The following is a 27863-nucleotide window of genomic DNA, read 5'->3' as shown; positions in this document are numbered from 1 at the left end:
AGACCTCCCTACACCTCCTCCCATTCGGCACGACTCTGTCAGGTTGATAATAGATTATAAAAATTTCTCTTTTCAAGTTGAAATTCCAAAAAAAAATTCAAAAATTCTGAGATTTTTTTTAGTATTTTGAGCTTAACTTTCATTCACAGACAAAATTTTTCCCTTCCATAATTTCAAATTAATCTAATAGCACTTCGGTAATATTGAATCTCAAATTTGTAATCTCACAGATACCTTCAACCAAATTTTCTATTTTAATGCAAAGAGTAAATAATCACAATTCACATGAAATTTTCTTTCTGTCGAATCAATTCAAAAATGACTTTACATATAATCCTTCAAAGGCAACCAAAAAAAAAACACGTAGGCAGACTTACCCAGGAACAAAAAGAAAGGTAGGAAAAGCCACCAGGAAAGCCTCGCTGATGAAGTAGTCAGTAGAGGTACTTGAAATTATTAAAAACTAGGAAATGCATTTCTTAGAACTGTCGGCACTTGGAAAGCTTTTCAACCAAAAGGAAGTAGTATCCGAAATTAAGCGATAATAAATGCCTCTGATATGAACACGCATTGATAAAGGTCATTGATTTACATCGGTACAAGGCGAATACACTCGTATACGTACCTACGTTAAGTACACGAGGATTGGGCATATTTAAAGGGTACATGTACCTGAGTAATTTTCAACTATACGAGTATAAGATTCACATATTCGCCCACCGCTCTCTCCGGTTAACATAAACGGAATCAGGGGTACCCCGTGCCTCGTGGTATTTTATACGCTACCGCACAGGGTTTTTTATAGTTATAAAGACTCGATTATCGTTATAGTTCCATAGACTGTGATATCACTCCGCGTTAGCCATAAGAATCGGTTACATTTGTTGAGGTCGGTTGTTCTTTGGCGTTCACGTGAGTCGGTGTCACGAAAATTTTACTTACGTTTCGGGTGTGAATTATAAAGTTGTACGTAGCGAATTATTTGACAAAATGGTGAGTTTTTAAAACATTATTTCAAAATATGCCATCGATTAATATTTAGGTGTTGTTTTTTTTTTCGTGCGAATATAGAACTTTTTTCTTTAACAGATCAATCACTAATGAGTTCTGATCAACTTCTTGGAAATTTACCTGATACTTCTGGTGAATTTTGTGATTTTTAAAATAATGTAGGTTTTAGTTTAATAGGTAATGGTTTGGAACTGGAATGTTTTTGATGGATAAATCTTGGAGAATGGCTTGATTCCTCATCGTAGGCCTAGGTACATCTGTAGCACATTTTTATGTAGCATTTGAGGGAAAAAATCCCCCTCGATATTCAAAAAATTTGAAATTGGTGTTCAAAATACTACGCATTCATAAAAAATTACGAAAATGTCTACAATGCACATAGGTAGTTACCTAATTTGAAATTTATACAAAACGATGTAATTTCAACTGAAAATGTAAGGATTTTTTTCAAACTGAAACATCTGCACAACATAATTCATTTCTTGAACAAATCATAAGTAAAAATTTTATAAAGTTGAAACATTCAAGTAGCCCCCCCCCAAATGTTTTCATTTTCCAAGAATAATGCTAATTTTTCCTACTTAAACTATAAGAAAAAGTTCTGTAAAATTTTGTTTCTTTTCATTTTTTCAAATAGCCCTGACTTTTTTTTTCAATAATTGATTTTTAGGATACCTATAGAGAATCTGAAAAAATGATATTTGCACTTCAAAAAAACAACCGAGCAATCGATCCAAACATAGAAATTGATCATTTCTGCTCAAAATGCTTCAAGATCGAACAAACTCTCATAAAAAAATGAATCACATTTCATTATTTGAAAGTTTCGTGGTCTATTATTTCTTTTCTCTCCATTTTTGGTATTTCTCTGAAGGTGATTTTTATGATGAAGAAACTGAAAAAAATCGAATTTTTCATCAATTTATCAGAGTTGAACTTTACTATTCCTGTTCAAAATGCTTCAACAACGAAGCCCCATAAATTACACTCCACTCAAAGAAGATTTCATGCTGTACAATTTTTTTCTCTTCATTTTTTTTCGCAGAATTCTCAATTTGCTCAAAAATTTATTTTTGTGACAAAGAAATTTAAAAAAAAAACAATGTTTTCACCTAGAACAATTGACTTGAGCTACACTTTTCAACTTTAACTGAACATGTTCCAGAAACAAAAAGCCTCAAAGAAAAAGTGAATCACACTCTCTTCACATCTGATTATACTTCCATTTTTTTCGTAGGCTCAGACTTCAAATTCAATTTTTTCTGAAAAGTCCATTATTGTGAGAAAAAAAATCAAATTTCACCACCAACGACCGATCTGACGAGGGAACTTCTTGAGGAACGGAATTGCAATTTTTGGAAGGAGCATGATCTGAAACTCCCATAACCAAAATTTTACAAATTTTTCAAAACTCAAAATTGACCATTTTTGACAAATTGTGTGTTTTTTTAAAAAAATGTATACTTATGCAGTAAAAATGATAGAAATTAGTCCTGAAACTAACGTCAGCTTACTCGAACTGAATTCCATCATTTCTGGTCTTTCTGGACCCTCCAGCGCGATTTTAGATTTTTCCAGAATTTGAAAATTTTTCCAGGAGGCATAAAAATGATTTTGAACATCTAAAAATCGAGCTGTAGGTCGATTACAAGCCACAATTGGATTTTTAAGTGCCCAAATTTATTTTTTTGCTTTCTGGAAAAATTTTAAAATTTAGGAAAAAAAATGGAAAATCTTGCTGGAGGCTCTTCAATAACTCGAAATTGGGAAATTCTGATTTGAGAGGTTACTATTAGACAAGATTCGGTCATTTTAGCGAATTACAAAAATTTCCCCACGATCAGATAAGTTTTGATTTTCTGAATTTTTTACGTTACCATAAAAAATATCGTGGCCAAAAAAAACGCATTTGAGGTGTCTCCGCGGAAATCAGCTCAAATGTGATTACATCCTTCACTTAGGTTAAAGATAAGCCCCATCTCGACTGTTAGCTGCTCAAATAGATTTCCACGCCTTCTAGAGAAATTTTGAGATTCTGAAAAAATCAAAAAATCTTGCTGCAGGCTCTAGAATGCCTCAAAATTGGGAGTTCTGATTCGGGAGGTTACTTTTAGGTATGATGCAATCATTTTTTCTCATTCCAAAGATTTACCCACGAACAGAAAAGTTTTGATTTTTTAAATTTTCTATTTCAGAACTAATTTTCAAAAATTCACCAAAAATCGAAAAATCAATTTGGGCAGATGAAATTTTGGTTATGAAGGTTCTAGGTTATGTTCTTTCCAAAAACTCGCAATTCTGTTCAAATCAAAGGTAGACACCTCGACAGGTTCCCTTGTGAATTGAACTTCATAATTTCATCTCAAAATGTCCCAAGAACAAAACTTTAAAAAAATGAAATACTCGAAAATTCACAATGAAAAATTGCAAGCCATAAAAATCGTTCCTCCTCAATTATTTTGTTGGAACAATTTTTCTCAAGAAACCAATTTATCGATGGAAAAATTTTTAATTTTATGCACAATTCTTCAGTTTTCTAAACACATTCAAGAGAAAAATGTTGAATTGGCTTTCCAGGCAGTGAAATAATTCCATTCTCAGGGTTTATCTTTGTATACCTATAACTTGCAACAAAGCCTTGGAGGTTGTTATAAGGTCTTTTTTCAAAACCATCACCTCAAAGGAAACTCCCAACACCAAAAAATAAATAAACAAAGTAACGAACACTATCCTAAAAAAAAGTTATTAGTAGGTCGCAAAAAAAAATAGCGCATAACCCACTTCCTAAAATTATAAATTGGCTTGAAAATCGCCTATTCATTATTGCCCTGCTCCATTCTGCGGAAACGTTGAACATTATTCTCGGAAATAACGAATCAGCTGTTATCACGTAGGTACCTAGCTTAGCAGATGATAGGCGAGGTATACGTATAATTTCACACTTGTACACTCGACTTGGTTCTTTATTTCGACAGTAGGTACCTGTACCTATATTTTTGAACCATGATCATTTTTCTTCAAAATAGTATCACAAATTATACGTTTCTTTCTAAAAATAAAAAATTCAAACGTATTGTACTTACACATTGTATCTCGAGTATAAGATCAGCTAATCAGCTTCCTCAGATCCGAGCTAAAGCAGGAATAAATTTTTAGTTGGTAGGTATAGTGCATTCTGGATTTGAATTAAGTAGGTAGGTAGAGGTACATATAACTCGTTTCATATTTTTATGGACTTTTTACACAGAAAAATGCATTTTAATCGCATCAAAAATGTTTTATAATCAGCTGTAATTGGCGAGACTAATTCGTGGAAAAATAAACTGATGTTTTTAAATGAATCACTTTGAATCGTGTAACATCAGCAACGAATCACGTCGGTAGGAATGAAAGATCCAAAGTTGGTTCGCACGTTTTTCAAAAATACTGCAAAAAAAATCAATAAAAATATCCAAACCAGATCTCTTACCTACCATTAAAGTACAAAATATAGCAGATATGAACCTATACGTCACACTTTATCCAAGTATGAAAATCCACGTATCTGGCAGATATTTCTCAACCTTACTCACATCATTCAACACCTTCATCATACTTAATCGTTAAGCTACCGTAAATATAGAATCAATTAATCTTCATGGAACTTTTCACACGACTCATTCTAAATAAGTAGGTAGATTTTTCAAAAAAATATCGCCAAAAGTGAGGTATGGTTCCTTTACCTTGTCATCGATTATTCCCATTATACCTTAGCATACATCCGCAGATGACAAATTGTATTCATTGTTATGTAGAACATATTGTCGAAGAAAAATCGTGACTGTTGGCCAAGCATCTTGTACAATTTAACAGTTACCAGCAGACACAAGACAGCAGATCCCAGATATTGTGTACGTTTTTCGAAGGAGCGAAGTAATTCGTTCCGGCAGGTTATTACCGACATGGTCTATTATCATCTAGATGAGACTACACCATCGGGTCATCTCCATCGCTGCATTCTTCAGTCGCCCAAGATTTTCCAAAAAAAAAAAAAAAAAAAATCTTCCATTGGATTTAAATAAACCATGAGATATTCCATAGAGTAGCAAATGTAGATGGGGGACCTATGACAAAATAGAAAAAAATACTACGAAATATTTACCCGGCTAATTTTGCACTAATTAATCATAATACGTGGTACATCCTTATTCGAGCGTGACGCCACTGTAATTTTTGGTACGTTTAATTATACACGTGAATCATGTATTTCTTATTCTTCATCGTCGGTTTACGTGTTTGAACTGTCATAAAGATCGGATAAAAATATTTATTCCAACGTGTTCCAAGCCGAAAGGAAATGCAATGGGTTTTCGTTTCCAACAGTAATTTTTATTTACGCGAAGTGCAATTATATGAATTGAATTTCACGGCTATTATGATAAAAACGAAGCCAGCCGTGGGTCTTCACTTCACCTGCATAGTGACGTATCATTCTTAGTGAAATATGATTAGGTTCTAGAATTGGTAATTTCATAGTACCTACCTAGACGTGGACGTACGTGTACATTGTTTTATCCTCAATGCAGATGGTGGCGGTAGCGGTGAAGGGTGAACGTCCAACTATATTGTATACCTACATACGAAAAAAAGAACGTGCATCTTTTAATATTTTTTTAATCTAACACAGCCAGCTTAATTACTGTGGTCTGCTTCTGCGGTCCGCAAACGTAAAATTATCGAGATTCATCGACGAATCGTTGATGTTCTCGTATCTTGAGTTCTTCGCAGACTGTCGGATCTGGCGTAATACAGGCCTAGGTCATTTGAAAAAATATACACCTGAGATGTTGTAGGCTATAAGTGTAGGTACTTCGAATCACGAAACAATTAACTAAAACTATAAACCCAGGCTGCTTCGTCTTCCGGCCATTATTAGGTACGTTACTTCTGAAAAATATAGTATCTCGATCGATGTTTAAATTGTTTACGTAGACTGCGAGTAAATCTTGAATAAAATCTTTCCGTCATTTCGAACACAGCTCACAGCTGCAGCATTGAAATCTTTGGTTTTGTTTTTGCTTGACTGAGCACGTCGAGTTGACGAATTGCCATTCTTGGCTATAAAGAGAATTCGTCGTCGTCGTTGTATCAAGTTGTTGGTTTTTCTTTCTCTGTACCTATAGTGTAAATTGTTTCGTTCGAACGTTTGGTAGACTGGTACTTATTATGAACAATCAATAAAACATACTCGCTGTTTAAAATCTTCATTGAGAACGAATAAAATGGGGAAAAAATTACAACACGAAATCGAAAACTGTGTATGGTAAACCACAAAAACACAACAAACCTATGTACGATATAATTCAACTTTATTCAAGGCTCCAGCATTCGATCACACATATGAATGTGAATCACGCCCATAACATTTTTTTTTAATTTTAAAAAGTGTATTACTCACAGAGAAGAAATAACTGAAATAGAACAAAGTTTCTGCGAAGTGTAGCACTATAGCTTATTCTCATAAAGCATAATTTATTATAAACATAGGTAATTGACTCAGAGACTGGTAATCTGCCGGCTTTTTTGCCAATGCCGGCTATTATAATGAGCACGAGTTCATCGCAAAATTAATTACTGCAAATGTGAAGTAGGTACTTACTCTAATGTGATAATCTCTGTATCATAGACGTTTAATAGGGTTAATTTATTAATGATTCTTTTCGTATTATAGGTACCTACCTACTTCGTAATAGTCGTTTTAATTATGATGACGATGCTTTCCTCAAACTGCGCTGGGACGTTCCATACACTTCTTGAATCATTTTGTGTAACAGCTCAATAGCATTTCTCGAGCATTTTTGAGTGATTTTTTGAAAATGCAGGGCCCTAAAAGTGCCATTTCGGTTGCACAGAATAGGAAATTGCACTCAAATTCCAAGAAACTCGATTTGTGACTAGAAAAGATGATTTCCGGAGTTGCAGCTGCTTAATCACATTTATCAATGATTTTTGGGAAATAATATTTTTTGAAAAATTTGAGCTTAAAAAATAATTTCTGAATGCATAGACACGAAATTGTACCTAGAAACTCTATGAAACTGGACTCACGATGAGAAAAAATAATTCTCAGAGTTGTGGTCACTCAATTATATTATTTTTCGACCATTTTTGGTAAATTTTTCGAAAATTTTTGGGGCCCAAAAAATATCTAAATGGGTCTTATGAGTTTTTAACGCTTGATTGTTTGTCCTAGGAATCACCATATTTTTACAATTAAGCACATGTGCTCATTTTTGTTTAATTGAGGAAATTGTCCAAAAATCGAAATTTTGAGACCTTTTAGACTGCTGTGGGACTCGTAGCCTATAGCTAAATTTCATGGTTGTCCACTCCAAGGATTCTCTAAATTTTGAAAAAAATGGGATGAAATTGGTTGCTGCACTTCGTGAGGTTTCCTTGTGAGGGATTTTGATTTGAAATCGAAACACCTGTCACCTGTCAAAATATTTTCTTATCAGTTTTTATTTTCTTACTGATAGGTAAGATTTTCAGATTTTTTTGGAAAAAAAATTTATGTAAATTTGACTAATGTCGAGCAGATGGATCTACTTGGTAAAATGGGCCCTTTTTAATTATAATATGTGTTGTTGAACCCATCCACGGCCCCCAGCACCTCCCCAAGAGAATGTAACCTAAAAAAAAATGGTTTCAATCGTGTGACACATGAAATAGTATGTTTTCGATATCGCTGAACACGAATGTAGCCGTAGTTTTTCAAATTGACCTCACCCATGGCTCCCAGAACCTCCCCCAATTGGTAAAAGTTAAAAAAAATGGTTGGAGGCCGTAGATGGGGTCCAACCAAAAATCTGACGTCATATTCGTGTTCAGCGTCACCAAAAACATACTATTTGATATGTCGTACGAAAAAAACACTTTTTTGAACTTTTACCCCATTTGGGGAGGTGCTGGAGGCCGTGGATGTGATCCAATCTAAAATCTAACGTCATATTCGTGTTCAGCGTTACCGAAAACGTACAATTCAATGTATCACATGCCCCAGATTCTTTTTTGAAAGTTTTGCCCCAAATTGGGGGCGGGGGTGCTCCCCCACCATTAAAAAATCCCATCTCGAAACTTGAATATTTCAAAAAAGCATCAAAAGGTGCATCTATGGAAATTTTTTCAGAATTTTAAATGGTAGCTCCCGCTTAGAGCGCTATTTTGAAATTTGAACTTTCAGTTTGAAAGTTCAACTTTTCAAATTTTAAAAATTTCAAAATGGTTAAAAAGTTCAAAATTCTGTACCCTTTCGAACTGTGAAATCAGTTATGATCAAAGTATCATAGTTTTGGAGGAATACGCTGCTGAAGTTGAGTAAGTACTTACCTCAAGACCATGTGGAAATAATGGAAGCCCCCCACCCCTCCCCCTGAGGGGGCTGGGACCAAACTGATTGCGGGTTTCTTATCTACTGGGTGGGTAGATATTGTAAAAAAAAATTGAGAGAAATCGAAAGACATGACTTTCAAAATCGCATTTTTTTGGTCGAATTGACATGGAATGACCCTTATTTTACAACTAAGTAGGTACCTACGTAAATTAAAATTGCCAGAAAGTTTTTTTTTTGCTAAAACTGCAAAATAGGTAAATCTTTTTTTTTTGTCAAAAATCTTGGTTTTTAAGATCTTTTCTTTCTCTGTAAAAATTACAAAAAAATATTACCTACCTAATTTTTTGCAAAATTTGCAAATAAACTTTTTTGGCCAAAATTTCTAATTTATCGTGCTTTTTTGTTGCAAAAATACTTTTTCTTTGTCAAAATTGCCAGATAGCCTGTTTTTCTTTACCAAAATTGTCAAAAAAATTTTTCTTTTTTTAATTGCAAAAAATCTCTTTTTTGGTCAAAATTTCCAGAAATTCTTCCTTTTTTGCCAAAAATTACAGAAAGTATTAAAAATCTGTTTTTTTTTTGTAAAAATTGTAAAAAATGCGCATGTTTTATCAAAATTGTCAAAAAAATTCCGCTTTTTCCTGCAATGATTGTCAAGAAGGTCTTGTTTTTTGCCAAAATTGCAGAAATCCTTTCTATGGCCTTTAAAAGTTCTTCCTTTTTGTTGGTAAAAAACACTTTTTTTTGGTCAAAATTTCAAATCAAAACAATTTTTGTTCTTTTTTTTTACCAAAAATCTCAAAAACTCTCATAAGTAGGTATTTTTACCTGAAGTTTTCCAAAAAAAAAAACTTTCCTCTGGTCAAATTTTCTAAAAAGTTTTGCTTTTTTGTCAAAGTTTCAAACAAAAATTAGGTGTTTTTTTAAATAAAATTGTCAATAAACTGTACACTGGTTTGTCAAAATTGCAAAAAATTCTGCTCGCTAATAAAAATTTTGGAAAAAACACATTTTTTTTGTCAGATTTGCGAGTGAATCTTTTTTTTAGCCATATAGGTGAATTTCATTAAGGCCCTTTTTTTCTTGTCATAATTTGCCTACAAAAGCAGAATAAAGTACCTGCTGGAGGGTGATTAAAAATCCCAACTTGTATAGGCCTTTTTCTTCAGATCCATCACTGCTAATGACTAATGAGTTCCTTTGATTGAATCGGTGAGAATAGAAAACGGACTAATTAAGCCCACTTTTGACGATTTTCACTTTTCACCGATAGGTATTCATTGTATTCGCGAAAGTGCCGAGAATGTGGTGTTTGGCAACATCGCATCAGCGTGTTGAGAGCAAAAATTAAATTTTTTCAAAAAACTTGAAATTTGATCAATTTTTGGAAAATTTATTGCTTTGCAAAAAAACATCAAACACATTTGATATTTAAACGTGCAAATTTTTTTCACAATTGCTCTAAAAATCGTTTTTTGTGGTTCTCTTTTAATGACTGAAAGTTTTTTTTTTCAAAAATGTTTGGTTTTTGAATAAATCAGTTTTTTGTGTTTCCTAAAAACATGAAAAAGTGCACTAAAATGGGAATTAAATTGAATCGATGAGAATGATTCAATTTAATTCCCATTTTCTAAATTTTCATCCTCTGTATAAAGTCAATTTATGATGATTTCGAAGCATCGTATCTCTCACAGGCAGGCAGGTAGGTACCTATTCATCAATCTCAACTCGATGTTTTCTACTCGATGATCATTCTTTTCTGCTTCAACTCATCATTAAATCTACCTATAAAAACCATGTCAACGTAGAACTTAAACGACAGACGACAGATATTTCCTGTCACCGGACACAGGCAGATGCTCGATGAAAAACGTACCTAGGTACAGCGTTCGTGATGATTTTGGAAAATCGGTAGATCGATTTACGTAAAATCCTTTAATTTGTTAAATGTTTAGTTCCGGTTGAATTGATAATTTCCCTTTCACGCCCTGAATATTCTTGGAATAAGAAACGGTTGTTGTGATTTGTATATTAAGTACAGTGTCATTACTAGGTACTCGTGTTTTCAAACTAGGTAGGTACTATATTATAGGTGGTAACATCCTTTGTTTCGAGTTACACCCGATTAAGTCAAAGGTGAAGTAGGATGTTCTCTAACCGTAACAATGTTATTAATTCTTTCGATACTTATTACTACTTACTTACCGCAGTAACGAGATAGCATTTGGATACCTACTTACTGTTTTTTTTCCACTCTTTCTCGTTTCAAAAATGATTCATCACGTAGGTACGTATGACCTTCGTGATTAACGGATTAAAATTGAAATTTGTTTACAGTGAAGAAATCCTACCCTCTCGATGTCAACTCACGAACCTTCATATTTCATCCGCAGCCCACAGCGAATGTTCCTAATTCCTATTTCGAGGCTTGTCATTTACTTAAAATAAAATGAAAAAATGTAAAAGTTTTATCAAAGGGGAAAAACTAGGTGAAATAGTTTCTGAAAACGATTGCATGCAGGAATAACATTACATTACTTATAAAGTTGGGTAAATCGTTGCCATATTCTATTTAACAAACACGAGCGTGTGATTTTCATAATGCAGTAGGTACGACGTAGCCTAAATTTACTACAAGAAATTCAAATTTTCTTAAGGTATGAAAACAGCTGGTTACTTTTGAGGCTCGATTTTCAAATATAATAGATAGGCTACATTAAAATTTGTCATTGATGTTTTATCTTCCTTTTCAAGGTGAAAAATTACAATACATCCCAAGAATATCTTCGTTTATTGGGAAAAGAGGGCAGGACTATGAGGTAAAGGTGCCCAAATGTGACCTGACCACCTATCCTAAAGTTACCACCTTAAAATTGAGAGCCGAGTAGGAATTTGGGTAAATTGGATAATAATTTGTGAGGGAGGACTAAATCGAAAGAACATGCAAAAATGCTTCATAACTCATCAGCCAGCACTTCCAGGGCTGAAGTGCATTTTTAGATTTTTAGTAAATTTTTATGAATCGAATTTGGGGCAAAAAAAATTGTTAAATCGAAATGTTACCAAGTTGAAGTAGAAAGCTGAAATTTGGTATGCACCCTATTTTCGACTCTCCCAAATTGAATAGAGACGGTTTCGAACTGTTTTGAGCAATTCTGGAGTCTGCAGCAAATTTTTAAATGTTGAAATTTCCTCAAAATTTTACTTAAGGAAGTTGCAAAGGTAAAATTTACTTTATACTCCAATTTCAACATGCATGACGAGTTGACAGCTTTAGATCTTCCAACAATTTTTTGGGAATCTCAATTCCTTAAAAAATGTCTCAAAATCTGTCGAAATGAATTTTAACACATATGAGCGTGTTCAATAATCAAAACCAATTTCTCAGTTCGAAAGGGAATCGCATTTTGAACTTTTTAAGTAAGTATTTTGAAATTCTCAAATTTCAAAATGGCGCTGTAAGAGGGGGCTATACCATTTAAAATTCTGAAAAAATTTCCATAAATGTAGGTACCTTTTGATGTTTTTTTGAAATATTTTATTTTCGAGATAGAATCTTCTAATAGCGGGGGGCACCCCCTCCCCCAAATTTGGGCAAAACTTTCAAAAAAAATCTGGGGCATGTGATATATCGACTTGTATGTTTTCGATGACGCTGGACACGAATATGTTGTCAGATTTTTGAGTGGACTTCATCCACAGCCCCCAGCACCTCCCCAAATGGGGTAAAAGTTCAAAAAAGTGTTTTGTTCGTGCGACACATGAAATAGTATGTTTTTGATGACGCTGAACACGATTATGACGTCAGATTTTTGATTGGACCCATCCACGAACCCCAGCATCTCCCCAAAGTGGGTAAAAATTTTAAAAAATAGTTTCATTCGTGATGACACATGAAATAGTACGTTTTTGATATCACTGAACACGAATGAACACGAATATAGCCTTAGTTTTTCAACTTGACCCCACCCATGGCCCTCAGAACCTCCCTAAATAGGTAAAAATCTAACAAATACTTAGATAATGAGGTCCAATCAAAAATCTGACGTCATATTCGTGTTCAAAACTTTAATTTTTTCAAATGTAGGTATCGTAGATCCAACTTCTTGAGAAAAAAATCACTAAAAAAAGAGAAAAAATGTTTGCTTAAAAGTCAAATCTCGTTTTATTCAAAAAATTACCGCTTTAGCCCAGTCAAATAGCAGAAAAAAATGGGCGAACCCAAACATAATTGCAAACAAAGGTTTTTTTGGTGAATATTGTGTAGGGTGGTGTGCTGAACAACATACTAAAAGTCCCCGCCCCTACTCCACGAGCTAACCCCCCCCCCCCACAGTGGATCAAAGCCTCCCAAAATCAGTTTTTCATCGAGAACTCCTGAAATATTGGATTTTGAGTAAAATGAGCCCAGTGATCATTTCAGCTCCTCCCCAATACCTATCAAATGAGCTATCGACCAACTCCCTAGCCTCAAGGGGGGTGGCGCTACGACCCCTCAAAGTGACGTGATTTCAATAACTTTACATTTTATGATTTTAGACTTGTAACCTGTTCTAATTGATAAAATGAAGTCAAACTTGGGAAATGGGATTCTTTTGAGAGTTAGAGTTGACCTCTGGAGTTGGGAGGGTCAAAGTTGAAAATTACAGAAAGGTCATTTTTTTGGAGGGGCATAACATGACCTCAAATGGATGAAAAGGGTCCAAAATCATACCATCGGACAGTACTCTATCTATGATCAACATATCCAAATTTCAGCTACCTAGGTCATCCCTACTCCTTTTGAGGTGGAAAAACCCGAAAATAGGGGCAAAATAAGGGGATTTTTAGCTTAATTCCGCTTTAAATGGGGTGGGGATGACCTAGTAAGCTGAAATTTGGATATGTTGATCACAGATAGAGTACTGTCCGATGGTATGATTTTGGACCCTTTTCATCCATTTGAGGTCATGTTATGCCCCTCCAAAAAAACGACCTTTCTGTAATTTTCAACTTTGACCCTCCCCACTCCAGAGGTCAACTTTAACTCTCAAAAGAATCCCATTTCCCAAGTTTGACTTCATTTTATCAATTAGAACAGGTTACAAGTCTAAAATCATAAAATGTAAAATTATTGAAATCACGTCACTTTGAGGGGTCGTAGCGCCACCCCCCTTGAGGCTAGGGAGTTGGTCGATAGCTCATTTGGTAGGTATTGGAGAGTCTCACTTATTTGTTGCCAATTATGTTAAAAACTGCCAAAAATTTTCACTTTTCACTAAAAATTTCCATTAAGCTCCAGTTTTTGGCTGAAAATTGCTATAAAAAAGAACCTTCCTTCTGCTAAAATTGACAAAATGTTGCTTTTGACTAAAATACTAAGAAGTCTCGACTTCTGTCAAAGTTGCCAAAAAGTCTCCTTTTTGCTGAAAACTGCTTGAAATTTTCGATTTTTTCCAAAAATTGTCAAAAAGTCTGGCTTTTAACCTTGAAATTGCCAAAAAAAATGTCGAAATCTCACATTTATTATAGCCATAAATTGCATGAAAGATCTACTTTTGCTAAAGTTTTCAATGTCTTGCTGTTTGCTTAAAATTGCCAAAGATTTTCACTTTTTTCCAAAAATTTGCCTACAGTTTCATTATTTTGGCTGAAGTTGCCAAAAAACCTCTGTCTTTTGCTATAGGTAACATTGTCAAAAACTTGCATTTATTCAAAAATGGATAGAAATTTTTATTTTTTTCTCGAAAAGTTTTGTTCTTTGCTAAATTGTCAAAGGCTTGCTTTTTACCAAAAAATTACTTAAAGCTTTCGTTTTTTTACCAAAAATTACTAATAAATCTCATTTTTTTGCTGAAAATTTCGAAAAAGGTCCCCTTTTTTTGGCCAAAAATTGGTAAGAGCGATGTTTTTTGCTAGAAACGTCAACGTCTCGCTTTGTGCCAAAATTTAAAAAGGCATTATTTTTCCAAATGTTGTCCAAATCTCACCATTTTGCCAGAATTTGGCAAAAAGTTCTCTCAAAACGGTTCGACATCGTTTCTAATCAATTTGGCTGGTTGAAAATGGGGTATATAATATCAACTTTTAGTTTTCTGGGTCAATTTGGTGAAATTTTAATATTTATTTTTGAATGGCCTTTTTTGGATTTTTTAAATTCAAAAATGGTCATTTTTTGGAAAAAAATTGATGTGATTTATTTTTTAAGAATAACGGTGTTCAAAAGATGCGAAATTCTCTCTGCTTTCGGCTGATACGATTTTGAAGCCAGGAAAATTAATCTATGGCTGGCCAGGATTTATCAAAAAAAAAAAAAAAAAAAAAACTTGAGTAAATCTTTGTATGTATTCTTGCGAGACAAAACATTTTCTAGATTGTGCAAATTGAGCTCTTGTTTAAAGATCTTTTCATTAAAAGACCACACATGATCATTTGATTTCAGTGAGATAGGTATAGGTACTCGATACCTATACAAATTAAAAATCGGCTATCTATATCCTCTAGCAGTAATTAAAGTTGCATTTTAATGATTTCGATGATTTGTACAGATCCAAGATCCAAATGTATAGGTATTCGTTACAGAAACGAATTGATTACAGAAAAGTACATTGCTTTCATTTTCAATCACACGAACGCACGATAATGACTGCAATTTTGTCAAGCGATTGTTTTTCGTATATACCTACCTATAGGATTTCGATTTGGTCTGGTGATCGGCTGATGTCATTTGGTTCTTTAATGAATTTAAATTTCCCCTTAAATCAACCTTAACATTTTCTTGATTCACTTGGGTTAATCTATACCTGCGTTGGAAAAATCACCAATTAATGATTTAGCCGAAACAATGAATCATTATCGCAGATGCTGTAATTACTCAGCAGTTATTTTTAAATACATATTATACCTTAAGAAAACTACACAAAGAATTTTTCATCGATGAAGCACGTTTACTTATTGTGAGACGATGTAAATTATTCATTTGATTTATACGATTTTTTATGTTTTCTTCTTTCAGAGAGAATGCATTTCTGTACATATTGGCCAAGCTGGCGTGCAAATTGGCAATGCATGCTGGGAACTATACTGTTTAGAACATGGAATTCAACCCGACGGTCAGATGCCTTCAGATAAAACTGTAGGATGCGGCGATGACAGTTTTAATACGTTTTTCAGTGAAACTGGATCCGGAAAGCACGTACCAAGAGCCGTATTCGTCGACTTGGAACCCACTGTAGTCGGTATGTTGGCATTTCTCGTTTATACAATCTGTACTCTGTAGGTTAATAGATACACAATATTTTCAATTCGAGATCATTTTCTTCAGATGAAGTTCGAACTGGAACGTATAAACAGTTGTTCCATCCCGAACAACTGATTACTGGTAAAGAAGATGCTGCGAATAATTACGCCAGAGGTCATTACACTATTGGAAAAGAAATTGTCGACATTGTCCTTGATAGAATAAGGAAACTTTCCGATCAATGTACCGGTCTTCAAGGTTTCTTGGTGTTTCACTCGTTCGGAGGTGGCACCGGTTCTGGATTCACGTCTTTGCTGATGGAAAGGTTGTCGGTGGATTATGGCAAGAAAAGCAAATTGGAGTTTTCCATTTATCCGGCGCCTCAAGTATTTAATTCTTCGTATAGTACCTAGTTTTAAAATAAATTTTTGGGTTGGTTAACGAAGCGAAGTAGGGAGAAATTCATTTAGGCAAAAAATAGGTCATTAATAGGTGCCTACATGGCAAAAAGGGCAATAGCCCCGGGTGGGCTCCTATGAAAAATGGAATGCTTCTAATGGTCAAGAGTATTTTGAGTTTTTCATCCAGTATTTATCTAAGTATTGTAGAAGTATAGCTCATCGTCGAAAAAGAGCAGTACATCAAGTTCTATGAAGCCCCCAAATTATCAAAAAAAAAAGACTTTTTTTAATACAATTATTTTGATGTCATTTTACTTTTTGATTTAAATAAGTATCAACATAGGATTTTGCGCAAAACCTCATCAAGAATGCATTAAAATCACTAAAAATTGCCAAAAAGTGATGAAATTTCTGTAAAATTTGCCAAACATACAGGAAAAAGGTTGAATTAACAGTTAAAGTAATGTAACCTACCCCCCCCCCCACGAACTTTGGGTAAAATTGACCAAAAATGCCTGAAAAAATGTCAAAAAAGTGTATAAAACAATATAATAACGGTCAAAAAATATTTTTTTTCAAATCAAGGTCATCAAAAAGTTCTGTTTTTTGGACAAAATTTGCAAAAAAAAGACCTTGCTGTTCTTTTTGGTTAAATTTTCCAAAAAATCTCGCCATTTTGTGTTCAAAAAAAAAATTCTTTTTCAAAATGTTAAACAAAAATCTGTCATAGTGATATAAATCTTACTTTTTTGGAACAATTGCAAAAAAAAAAACAGAGTAATGAAATTTTGGCAAAATTTGTCAAAATTTCTGAAGAATTGCATCTTTGTAGGATTCAGTTTTAAACTGTGCTCTCTTATTAGATGGAAAACTTTTTTGAGTCTTCTTATGGTCTCTTTGAAACTTGTTCCTGATACAATTTTAATACCCGCACAACAATTGTAGACGTCGACATTTACATAGACTACGTTTTTTTCCAACATATGATGGAAAAGTGATCAATTAATTATTTAGTAGGAATCTTCTGTCCATACAAAAGCCAGGTAAATGAAAATTTTCGACATTTTCTCATTATTTCTGATACCTCGACATGCCATCTCGACATGTAGATGTAAAATTTGATGCTCGAAATTCACATCTACAACTATGTCGACCAATTTTTCAGAATTAAAATTTCTGTTTTAGTGTTTAAAATTTTAGTAAACATTCAAAAATATGATCTTGTTCAATGTGGAAAACAAATTTTTTAGGGAATTGATGAAATTATTCACTTTTCCGCAGTTTGGAGATGTAGATGATATGATGTTGATATTGTGGATGTATTTGTTGATGTTGAATTTCACATCAACATTAACATCGACATGAAGACATGAAAATGGATTAGTTTAGTACTCGCAGATAAAGTATTGCACCATCTTTGATATAAGGTGCACCGGGGGAAGTCAGAACGTTTTTTCACAATTTCAACTTTGATCAGCTGTCACTCTCGTACTAATGAACCAATTATGGCTGAAATTTGGTATGTAGGTTCCCATAAGGGTTCTTAACCTATGGTAAAAATTTCAGCGCGATTGTCGTAGTAGCTTTCGCACAATCGAATAAAATGTAACTTGTTCTGACTTACCCCACTTTGGGGTAAGTCAGAAAATCTACAAAATTAATTGGTATTATTAGGATTCGACCCTGATCGATGCGCAATGTGTCGAATAACATGTTTTCGAGGTCGTAGAATCCAAATCTGGAGTTATTTTTTTTGTAGGAGTGGGGGGTGAGGCGTGGGGAGGGGGCAATTCCAAATTTTTCGTACATTATTGTGTAATATGTCGATTAATATGTTTTCAAGGTCGTAGAATCCGAATCTGCAGTTATTTTTTTGTAGGAGTGGGGAGTGAGGCGTGGGGAGAGGGAAAATTTCGAATTTTTCCTACATTATTGTGTAATATGCCGAATAATATGTTTTCGAAATCGTAGAATCCGAATTTGGAGTATTTTTTTTTGTAGGAGTGGGGGGTGAGGCGTGGGGAAAGGGAAAATTTCAAATTTCTCCTACATTATCGTGTTATATGTCGAATAATATATTTTCTAGGTCGTAGAATTCGAATCTGGAGTTATTTTTTTGTAGAAGAGGGAAGTGAGGCGTGGGGAGAGGTAATATATCAAATTTTTCCTACACTATCCTGTAATATGTTGAATAATATGTTCTCGAGGTCGTAGAATTCGAATCTGGAGATATTTTTTTTGTAGGGGTGGGAGGTGAGTCAAGGGGAGAGACAGTAAATTACAAATTTTGCCTATATTAATGTGTAATATGTCGATTGATATGTTTTTGAGGTCGTATAATTCCAATCTGGGGTTATTTTTTCGCAGGGGTATGAGGCGAGGCAAGAGGAGAGGAGAAATTTCAAATTTTGCCTATAATATTGTGTAACATGTTGGTTGATATGTGTTCAAGGTCGCAGAATTCGAATCTTGAGCTAGTTTTTAGGGTCGAGTGCTATTCAAGTATCACCGTTTGGGGAGAGGGCCCCACCCATGCGAACCTACGACTCACCTTCCACCTTCACCATAAAAAATGACTCCGGATTCGAATTCTACGACCTCGAAAATATATTATTCGACATATAACACGATAATGTAGGAGAAATTTGAAATTTTCCCTTTCCCCACGCCTCACCCTCCACTCCTACAAAAAAAATTACTCCAAATTCGGATTCTACGATTTCGAAAACATATTATTCGACATATTACACAATAATGTACGAAAAATTCGAAATTTTCCCTCTCCCCACGCCTCACCCCCCCCCCCCCACTCCTACAAAAAAAATAACTGCAGATTCGGATTCTACGACCTCGAAAACATATCAATCGACATATTACACAATAATGTACGAAAAATTTAGAATTGCCCCCTTCCCGCGCCTCACCCCCTACTCCTACAAAAAAAGTAACTCCAGATTTGGATTCTACGACCTCGAAAACATATTATTCTACGTATTACACATCGATGAAGTCGAATCCTAATTATCAATGTTCACTTTTCTGACTTACCCCATAGCACTAATTTAGGGGGTAAGTCAGAAAAAGTGATATAAGTAATGAATAATTGAAAATTAACAAAAATTGAATACTTGGGGTTTTACATTATTGTTTTAGGAATACTTTCACTTATAATATCACTTTTACTGATCATTTCTTCTGAGGTAAAAAGCAGTTTGAAAAACACTGATTACAATTTGAAATCAAATTCAAAACAGCAACTAAAAATGTACCAATGAAAAGCCTGTAAAATGAAACTGGGTCGCGAAATTTTTTATGCTGTGATGAAGTAGGGGTAGTACCCTCAAGTTACCCCTGGGTAGCGCTTCGGCAGATATAAGCCTCTAAGAGCTAGAGCAGTTTTTCTGACTTACCCCGAATTCGGAATTCCCCCGGTGCACCTTAAGGGATTTCTGTTGAACTTCTTGATTATACAGACTTTTCATCTGTACTTCTTCGGAAGTGGACTTTGCATCGATGCTGTTTTCAGCACTAGCAATAGCCACATCAGAGGAAATAATTTTTGGGGAAAAAAATTAAAAATTTTAAACTCATATTCTATAACTTAAGGAAGCAGGACTGCAGGAGGTCGACATAAATTTTGTTGTGAATGTCGATCCATCCACATCCGTCACTTTTGGATGCCCCATGTAATTGTTGACGCGAATGTAGATCAACATCAGTCGACAATTACATCGACAATTAGCTTGACACAGGGTCGAAATTCACATCGACATGTGGCATTCAAAAGTGACGGATGTGGATGGGTCGACATTCACATCGAAATTAGCATGGTCATTGTTGTTCGGGTATCATCGACGTATTTCGTAATTCCCTCCAATTGTTATCGATCACTTGATTAATCATGTGTACAAATTCACCTGATGAAATTTTTAGGCCGTTAGGAAGCCTTGTGAATTCATACACTTGCTGCTCAACTTGGAAGGCAGTAAATTTTTGTGATTCTAAGTTAAGCTCGAGTTGCCAAAATCTGGCAATAAAATCGAGGGTACAGAAAAATGTATCACCAGCATTGTCATAGAGCATGCTTACAATTGTATTTCGCTCGGTTAAAACATTGACTAGAAATTTATTAAGTTCGTCAGCATCAAGGCAGAGACGAACGTCTCCATTTTTCTTGATGACTGGTGCTAAGGTGTTAATGTAGCATGAGTGTGAGTACTTAATTATGCCGAGAGTAAGCATTTTATTTATTGCTTTGCATAAAGCAGGCAATAATTTTTTTCGTGGGTAAAGACACTCAAGAAAAAGCACTAAAATTTCTGAAAATTACAAAAACATGCTAAATCTTCAATGAAAGTTGCTTAAAATGAATTTAAAAAAAGTGTTGAAAACCCATTAAAATGAAATTTAAAAATATTTAAATTTTAAATCATGCAAAATTAAGTGCCAAAAGAAACATGAAAATTTGGCTAAATTTGGCAAAAATGTATGAAAAAGTTTTGAAAATGTGTTAAAATGATGTGAAAATTGTCAAAAGCGAATAATCACTAAAAAAATTAGCAAATTCATAAGAAATTTTGCCAAAATCTACCAAAAATGCTTGAAAAAGTGTTGAAAACTTATTATGATGATGTAAAAATTGTTAAATCAGGTACAGTACACTCTCGATAACTCGAAATCCAAGGGGAATGGCCGTGCATTCGGCTTATACATAGAAGTTTTCGAGATAATCAGTTTCGAGTTATGCAGGTAAGATTTTGAGAGCTTTCGAGTTATAGAGGTTTTACGAAATGAATGACTTGAGAGATATGTAAGTGCATAAAAGATAGAAGTATGAATTGAAATATTCGAGTTATAGAGGTAAACGCCAGACAACATACGACTTAAAGAGGCTTTCTCACTAGTTTTGGCAAAAGTTTAGCTTGGAGTTACAACTGAGATATTTAAGTGCATGAAAGATAGAAGTAAGAATTGAAAAATATTCGAGTTATAGAGGCTTTCTCGCTATTTTCAGCGAAATTTTAGCTTCGAGTTACGACTGGTTTGTATAGTCAATTTCGACATATCCGAGTAAAGTTAACATTGAGTGTTACGGAGATTTCAAGGGGAATGGAGATTGATTCGGCTAATAGAGGTTTTCGAGTTAAAAGAGTTTCGAGTTATCGAGAGTGTACTGTACATGAAATTTTAGAAAAATTTGTCAGAAATGGCAAAAAAGCAAAAAATTGCGAGCCGCTTTCAAATGTGAAAATAAAAATGAAAAACTCCAGACAAAAACCTCAAAAATCACTGAAAATTACCACATTGTAAGAAAATTTTAGTATTAGCCAAAAAATCATTAAAAAGTGTTGAAAACATTTTAGATGCTGTAAAAACACCAAAAATGAGCAATAAAACAATCAGAAGATGACCAAATAATGCAAAGTTTTTTTTTTCAAAATGTATGAAAAAATGAAAATAATGTAATAACAATACAAAATTATCAAAAACTGCTCAAAATTCAAATCAAGACCAATGAAATTTTACTTCATCACTTTTTGGTGATTTGCAGCTTTTTTAAGTGTTTTAAAAAAGTGGGTTCCAAAGTTGAATGGCAAATTTTACAAAACTTCTGTCAGATTTTGTTGATCTTTACTTTTTTATGCATTTTCTACCATTTTTACTGAAATTTTGTCATGTTTTGTTGATTTACAGTGATTTTTCAAATGTGATTTTAGTCAAGGTAGGTAAGAAAAATAAACTTGAGCCAAGAATTTTTAAAAGCTTTTTCGTGTAGAGATAGGAAAATCAATTCTACAGGATCCAAAACTGTTTTCAAATCAATTTGAAAATCCTAATTTTTGGTATGAAAGCATCTGGTGATTGGAGGAAAGGAGGTGGAATAAAAATCACAATTGTCGAAATGAATCTTTCTGAGACTTTTTGTCCTATAGGTCTTTTCGGTTTGATTGCCTTCAAATGAAGGAATAGAAATCGATGCAAGTAAATGGAGTTGCCTACTCATTGGTTGATAGGCAGTTTCGTCAAGTGGTCGAATTCGAATTCAATTTACGAAAATATTTTCCATTTTAGATTGCTTATTTTTTTAAAGAATGTAATGCTAAGTTAACCAACCTCATTAATTCAAAAAAAAATTGTGTATCATTTGGGCTGATATTTACTACACTAACTAGATATAGAATAACGTGATATTTATTTACTTTACAAGGTCTCTACAGCCGTTGTAGAACCATACAATTCGATACTTACAACACATACGACGATAGACCACTGCGAATGTGCTTTTATCGTCGACAACGAAGCAATATACGATATTTGCTGTAGAAATTTAGACATCGAAAGACCTACGTACACGAATCTAAATCGTTTAATTAGTCAAGTATTATCATCGATTACAGCATCTTTAAGATTTGACGGTGCATTGAACGTTGACTTGACAGAATTTCAGGTTTGCGAATCTCAAAGCGATAAGTGTGAAATATTCACGTTTGAGTAGTTGAGACACATAAGTACCTATCTCATATTTAGAATCCCTCTGTAAATAATCTGTACATAATTATTGATTCGCCCCCCCTCCCAATTCATTAGTTCTTCCTCTTCAGAAAAATAAACCGAAGATCAATTTTAATGACGAAGTACTGTTACCTACCTACCTATACACTTAAGCTGATTAAAAATCTTAATCATTAGATAAATGTTACCACCCAAATGATACACTAAAAAAAAATGTACATATGTTTGTTTCACGATTTACTTGCAATTTTTCAAAGGTATCCACAGCAGTAGTTGAACCCTACAATTCAATCCTGACCACTCACACTACTCTAGAACATTCCGATTGTGCTTTCATGGTCGATAATGAAGCTATTTATGACATTTGTCGTCGTAATTTAGATATAGAGCGACCGACGTACACAAATTTAAACCGTTTAATCGGTCAAATAGTATCTTCTATTACAGCTTCGTTGCGTTTCGATGGAGCACTTAATGTCGATTTAACAGAATTCCAGGTTTGTAAATAATTCCTATTTAACTGGGAGAGGGAGATGCATTATTAATGTAGTATTATGATACCGAATGTGTCGTGTTTTTAAAACATAAATTATATAGAGAGATGCATCTGAAACACAAACAAAATAGAAAATTAGTGGGTAGCTGTGAAATTAAGTATACTGGTATTTTATAAAGTATTCTCACAATATTATTACTTGTTTTGAAATATTTTGACCCATTTTACCCAAAGTGAAAAGAACAATATTTATCTACTTATTAAATAATTTAAAGCATTTAGAACTTCAATTTTTAAAAATGCATAATTGGAAAACCAACACAGCTGCTTTTAGTTATCGATTGTCCAGTTAATATATAGGCTATTATTAATTCCAATTTTTTTTTCTGTAGACGAATTTAGTTCCTTATCCAAGAATTCACTTCCCGTTGGCAACCTATGCTCCGGTTGTTTCGGCTGAAAAAGCTTATCACGAACAAATGACAGTGGCTGACATAACTACAGCTTGTTTCGAGCCTCAAAATCAGATGGTGAAATGTGATCCTCGTAGAGGAAAGTATATGGCTTGCTGTATGCTTTACAGGTTCGTACCTATCTAATTCTGATCATTCTTTTACTCTTACAAATTTTAGGTCTGGTCATAATACCTATTTATAATTATTTTTTAACAATGTTTTTTTTTTGTGTGTGCAGAGGAGATGTAGTTCCTAAAGACGTAAACGCAGCTATTGCAAATATTAAGACAAAAAGAACGATTCAGTTTGTAGATTGGTGTCCAACTGGTTTCAAAGTACGAATAATTTTAATAGTTTACAGTCCAACTAGCAAGAAGTGTCAAAATAACTTTTTTGAGACCCAAAAATTTCAGGAGGCTTTTTGTAAATATTGGTCTAATTAGAGGGGATTGGAGAGCGTAGAAAAAAAATAGTTTACAGGTTAGCACTGAGCATTCCCTTCACTCCGAATGTTCTTTACTTATTACATTTCTAAGAGAAGTTAAAAACAGATAGGTACCTATTATAATTGGATTCAGGGGCGTGCTCAGCACACTCGGAGGCCTGCGACCACCCACACATTTTAAGTGGCCCTTCCAAGTTTTAAGAGGCTTCATAGAGGGTGAATGGAAATTTTTTTCTTTATATAGTGCAGTCTGTTTATCACACCCCTGCACCTGGGCCCTGGGGCCTCTATTCCCTTAGGGGGGGCCCTCAGCCGAATTAAGGCTCGAGACCTTAGGTCGCCCACCATAACCTTTGAGCACGACCCATGAATGAATTGCATTTTTCTTTAAATTGCGAGAATCACGATCTCACTTTGGCCTCAAAATTCTTCAAACTGCTGAAGAAAAATTTTGTAGAAAATTTTTAATGTTCTGCTGAAATGTTAACCCATTTTGATAGGTCACTTTTTTCGAGAACTCAGAAAACTTTTACCTATTTTGAGCTCAAAATGTTTCGAAACTGCTCAAAAACAGTTTTGATATGAATTTTTAATTATCTATAGGTAATTAAATTTTGAGCCATTTTAATAGGTCGTAAAACATTTTTTTTCAAACGTCCCGAAAATCATAATCTCATTTTAGCCTTAAAATTTTCCAGAAATGCTCAAAAAAAAATTTTACAGAAATTTTTGATGTTCTGCTGAAACCTTGACCCATTTTGACATATCACATACCCTTTTTTCAAAAATCATAACCCAATTTTTGGGGTGTCAAAATATATTCTTGTCAAAATACTCGTATTTTAATTTCTCGCAAAATTTTAACCCATTTTGATAGGTCAAATGACACTTTTTTGAGAATCTCAAAAATCATAACCCAATTTTTGGGGTTTATAAAATGCTAAAATATATTCTTGTCAAAATATTTCAATTTCTCGCAAAATTTTAACCCATTTTGATAGGTCCCATGACACTTTTTTAAGAATCTCAAAAATCATGACCCAATTTTGGCATCAACATTGTTCAAAACTGCTCGAAAAAATTGATGAAAATTTTTGATTTTCTGCTGAAATTTGCATACCACACTTTTCAAAAATCCCGAAAATCTTGACGAATTTTACGCTTTAAAATGTTTCAAAACTGCTCAAAAAAGTTTTGGTGGAAATTTGTGATTTTTTTGATGAAATTTTCAAGTCATCATGATAGGTGGCATGAAACCTTCTTAAAAAGTCTCAAAAATGATGACCTTCATTTTGGTCTAAAAATTCTTCAAAACTGCTCAAGTGCTCATGATGAAAATATTACTTAATTACGTGACACTTTCTTCAAAACTATGAAAATCTTTACCTGTTTGAACTCAAAATGTTTCAAAATCAAAACTTCTTTAAAAAATTAATAGAAATTTGTGATTACCTGCTAAAATTTTAACTTATGTATAAGGGTCGAATAACAACTTTTTAAACGTCTCGATACCTAATCATGGTCTCATTTTAGCCTTAAAATTCTCCAAAACTGCCCCAAAAAAATTTTAAAAATGGATTTTTGATGTTCTGCTAAAATTTTAAGCCATTTTGATCGACCACATGACCTTTTTGTCAAAAATCGTGACCCGATCTGAACCTAAAAAATGTTGAAAAATAAATACCCCAAAAAAAGGTATTTTTTTAGTGGAAATTTTCAATTTTTTGCTAGAATTGTAACCCATTGTAAAAAGTTACATGACTAACATTTTCAAAAACCTCGAAAAACTTGACCAATTCTGTACTCTAAATTTTTATAGGAATCTGCTTAGAAAAATTTGATAGAAATATGCAATTTTTTGCAGAAATTATAACACAACTGCATTCTTCAAAACTCCTCATGGAAAAAAATTTGTAATTTTTTGCAGAAATTAACACTTTTCCCAGCAGTCCTAAAAATCACGACTCCATTCTTAAAAACTCATCATGAAAAAAATTTTGATAAAAATTTGGGATTTTTTGCTGAAATTTTGACCCATTTTGATAAGTTGCAGGCGACCTTTTTCAAAAACCTTAGAAAATTTTCACCTAATTTGAACTGAAATGTTTCAAAATTGCTCAAAAAAATTTTGATAGCAATTTTTTTGATCATTTGCGGGTCATAGAACACCTTTTTCAAACGTCCTGAACTGGGCTGAAAATCATGTTCCTTCCTATCTACTTATTTTGGCCTAAAAATTCTCTAAAACTGTTCAGAACAATTTTTGATGGAAACTTTGGATTTTCTGCCATTTCGATCATTTTTTATGAATTAGGATCATATGGTTCTTTTTTCAAAAATCCTAAAAATTATCGCCCGATTTTTGGGGGAAATTTTTTTTCAAAAATTATTGCCATTTTGCTGAAATTTCAACCCATTTTAGGAGGCCACATGACCCTTTAAAAAAAAAAAATCCCAAAAGTCATTATCCGATTATGGGGCTCACAAATAAAGTACCTACATTATATACCTATTCAAAAATGCTCAAAAAAATATTCGTGGAAGTTTTTGATTACCTATCTGCTGAAATTTGAAGCCATTTTGATAGTTCACTTGACATATTTTCAAACATCCCGAAAATTATGATCTTATTTTGGCCTCAAAATTCTCCAAAACGGTTTAAAATAATTTTCGATGATATGCGAAAATTTTAACCCATTTTGATGGGTCACATGACCCTTCATTCAAAAAATCCTGAAAATCGTGGCTCGATTTTGGAGCTCAATATTTTTTTAAAATGCCCGAAGTACATTTTTGTCGAAATATTTCAATTTATTGTAAAATTTAAACTCATTTTGACATGTCGTATTACTTTTTTTTGGTTCAAAAATCTCAAAAATCTCAAAAATCATGACTCAAATGCTCAAAATATATTTTCATTGAAATTTGTTCAATTCTCGAGAAATTTAAACTCATTTCGATACACAAAATACGTACCTATTTTCCAACTTTTTAGACCCATACCCATATGTATACGAGTACAAAAAACAAATCAATTTTTTGGACTACAAAAAAGTCAGCCAAATTCGAATTTCCAGAACACTTCTTACAGCTGGACTGTAAATGTATAGTTACTGAAAAAAGTAACAGATTATTTTAAACAAAACATCTGCATTATTTTACAGGTCGGTATCAACTACCAACCTCCGACGGTAGTACCCGGAGGCGACTTAGCCAAAGTCCAAAGAGCAGTCTGCATGCTCTCAAACACCACAGCTATAGCCGAAGCTTGGGCCAGATTAGACCACAAATTCGATTTAATGTACGCTAAACGAGCTTTCGTACATTGGTACGTTGGAGAAGGTATGGAAGAAGGAGAATTCAGCGAAGCTCGCGAAGATCTAGCAGCTCTGGAAAAAGATTACGAAGAAGTAGCCTCCGATTCTGTGGACGGTGACGAAGACAGAGATGAGTATTAAAAACGTGACGCATTTATACTTTTTTGTTGTACATTATCACACTGTAACACTGTGACATTAATTTATGAGACTTTCAAATCAGTTTAACTAATTTATATATACATACGTTGAGTGTTTTTATTTTTTTGTTTTTTTTTAATTTGATTTTTTAAATATTTTATAACTTTGATATTTTTATTTTAATAAGACGTATTTTTTTAATTTCTTTGTAAGTCACACCACGTAGTAGCTCGTAGCTCTCATTACTGTATTTTTTTCTCTCTCTCTGTTGATTGTACTAATACTATACGAAAAATTGCAATATACGTACGTAGGTTCAAGAGTAGAGATATCGCAATGTACCAAATCAATTCAGCTATTAAGCGAAGTATTTTAATTGATGAATAAACGTTTAGTTGCCTACAACTTTGTGCTTATTTTCAATGACCTTTTAACTCTCGGTGCGCGATCAAATATACTATCGAGTCAATTAAAAACACACAAATGGCAGAAA

The 27863-nt window shown here is 33.6% G+C and overlaps 1 protein-coding gene across 1 annotated transcript; it reads left to right on the top strand.

The window, feature by feature from the left end:
- Positions 1-813: 813 nt before the first annotated feature.
- LOC135849323 (tubulin alpha-1C chain-like) lies at positions 814-27775 on the top strand. The gene is made up of 7 exons (XM_065369705.1): positions 814-993; positions 15378-15600; positions 15687-15988; positions 22774-23013; positions 23405-23595; positions 23706-23802; positions 27077-27775. Exons 1-7 carry the CDS (start codon positions 991-993, stop codon positions 27368-27370), a joined length of 1350 nt encoding a protein of 449 aa, XP_065225777.1. The 5' UTR covers positions 814-990; the 3' UTR covers positions 27371-27775.
- Positions 27776-27863: the final 88 nt, after the last annotated feature.

This window comes from Planococcus citri, chromosome 5, assembly GCF_950023065.1.
Source record: "Planococcus citri chromosome 5, ihPlaCitr1.1, whole genome shotgun sequence".
NCBI classification, from domain to species: Eukaryota; Metazoa; Arthropoda; class Insecta; order Hemiptera; family Pseudococcidae; genus Planococcus; species Planococcus citri.
The sequence above is the reverse complement of the archived record's forward strand: the minus strand, read 5'-3'. Positions and strand labels throughout refer to the sequence as shown.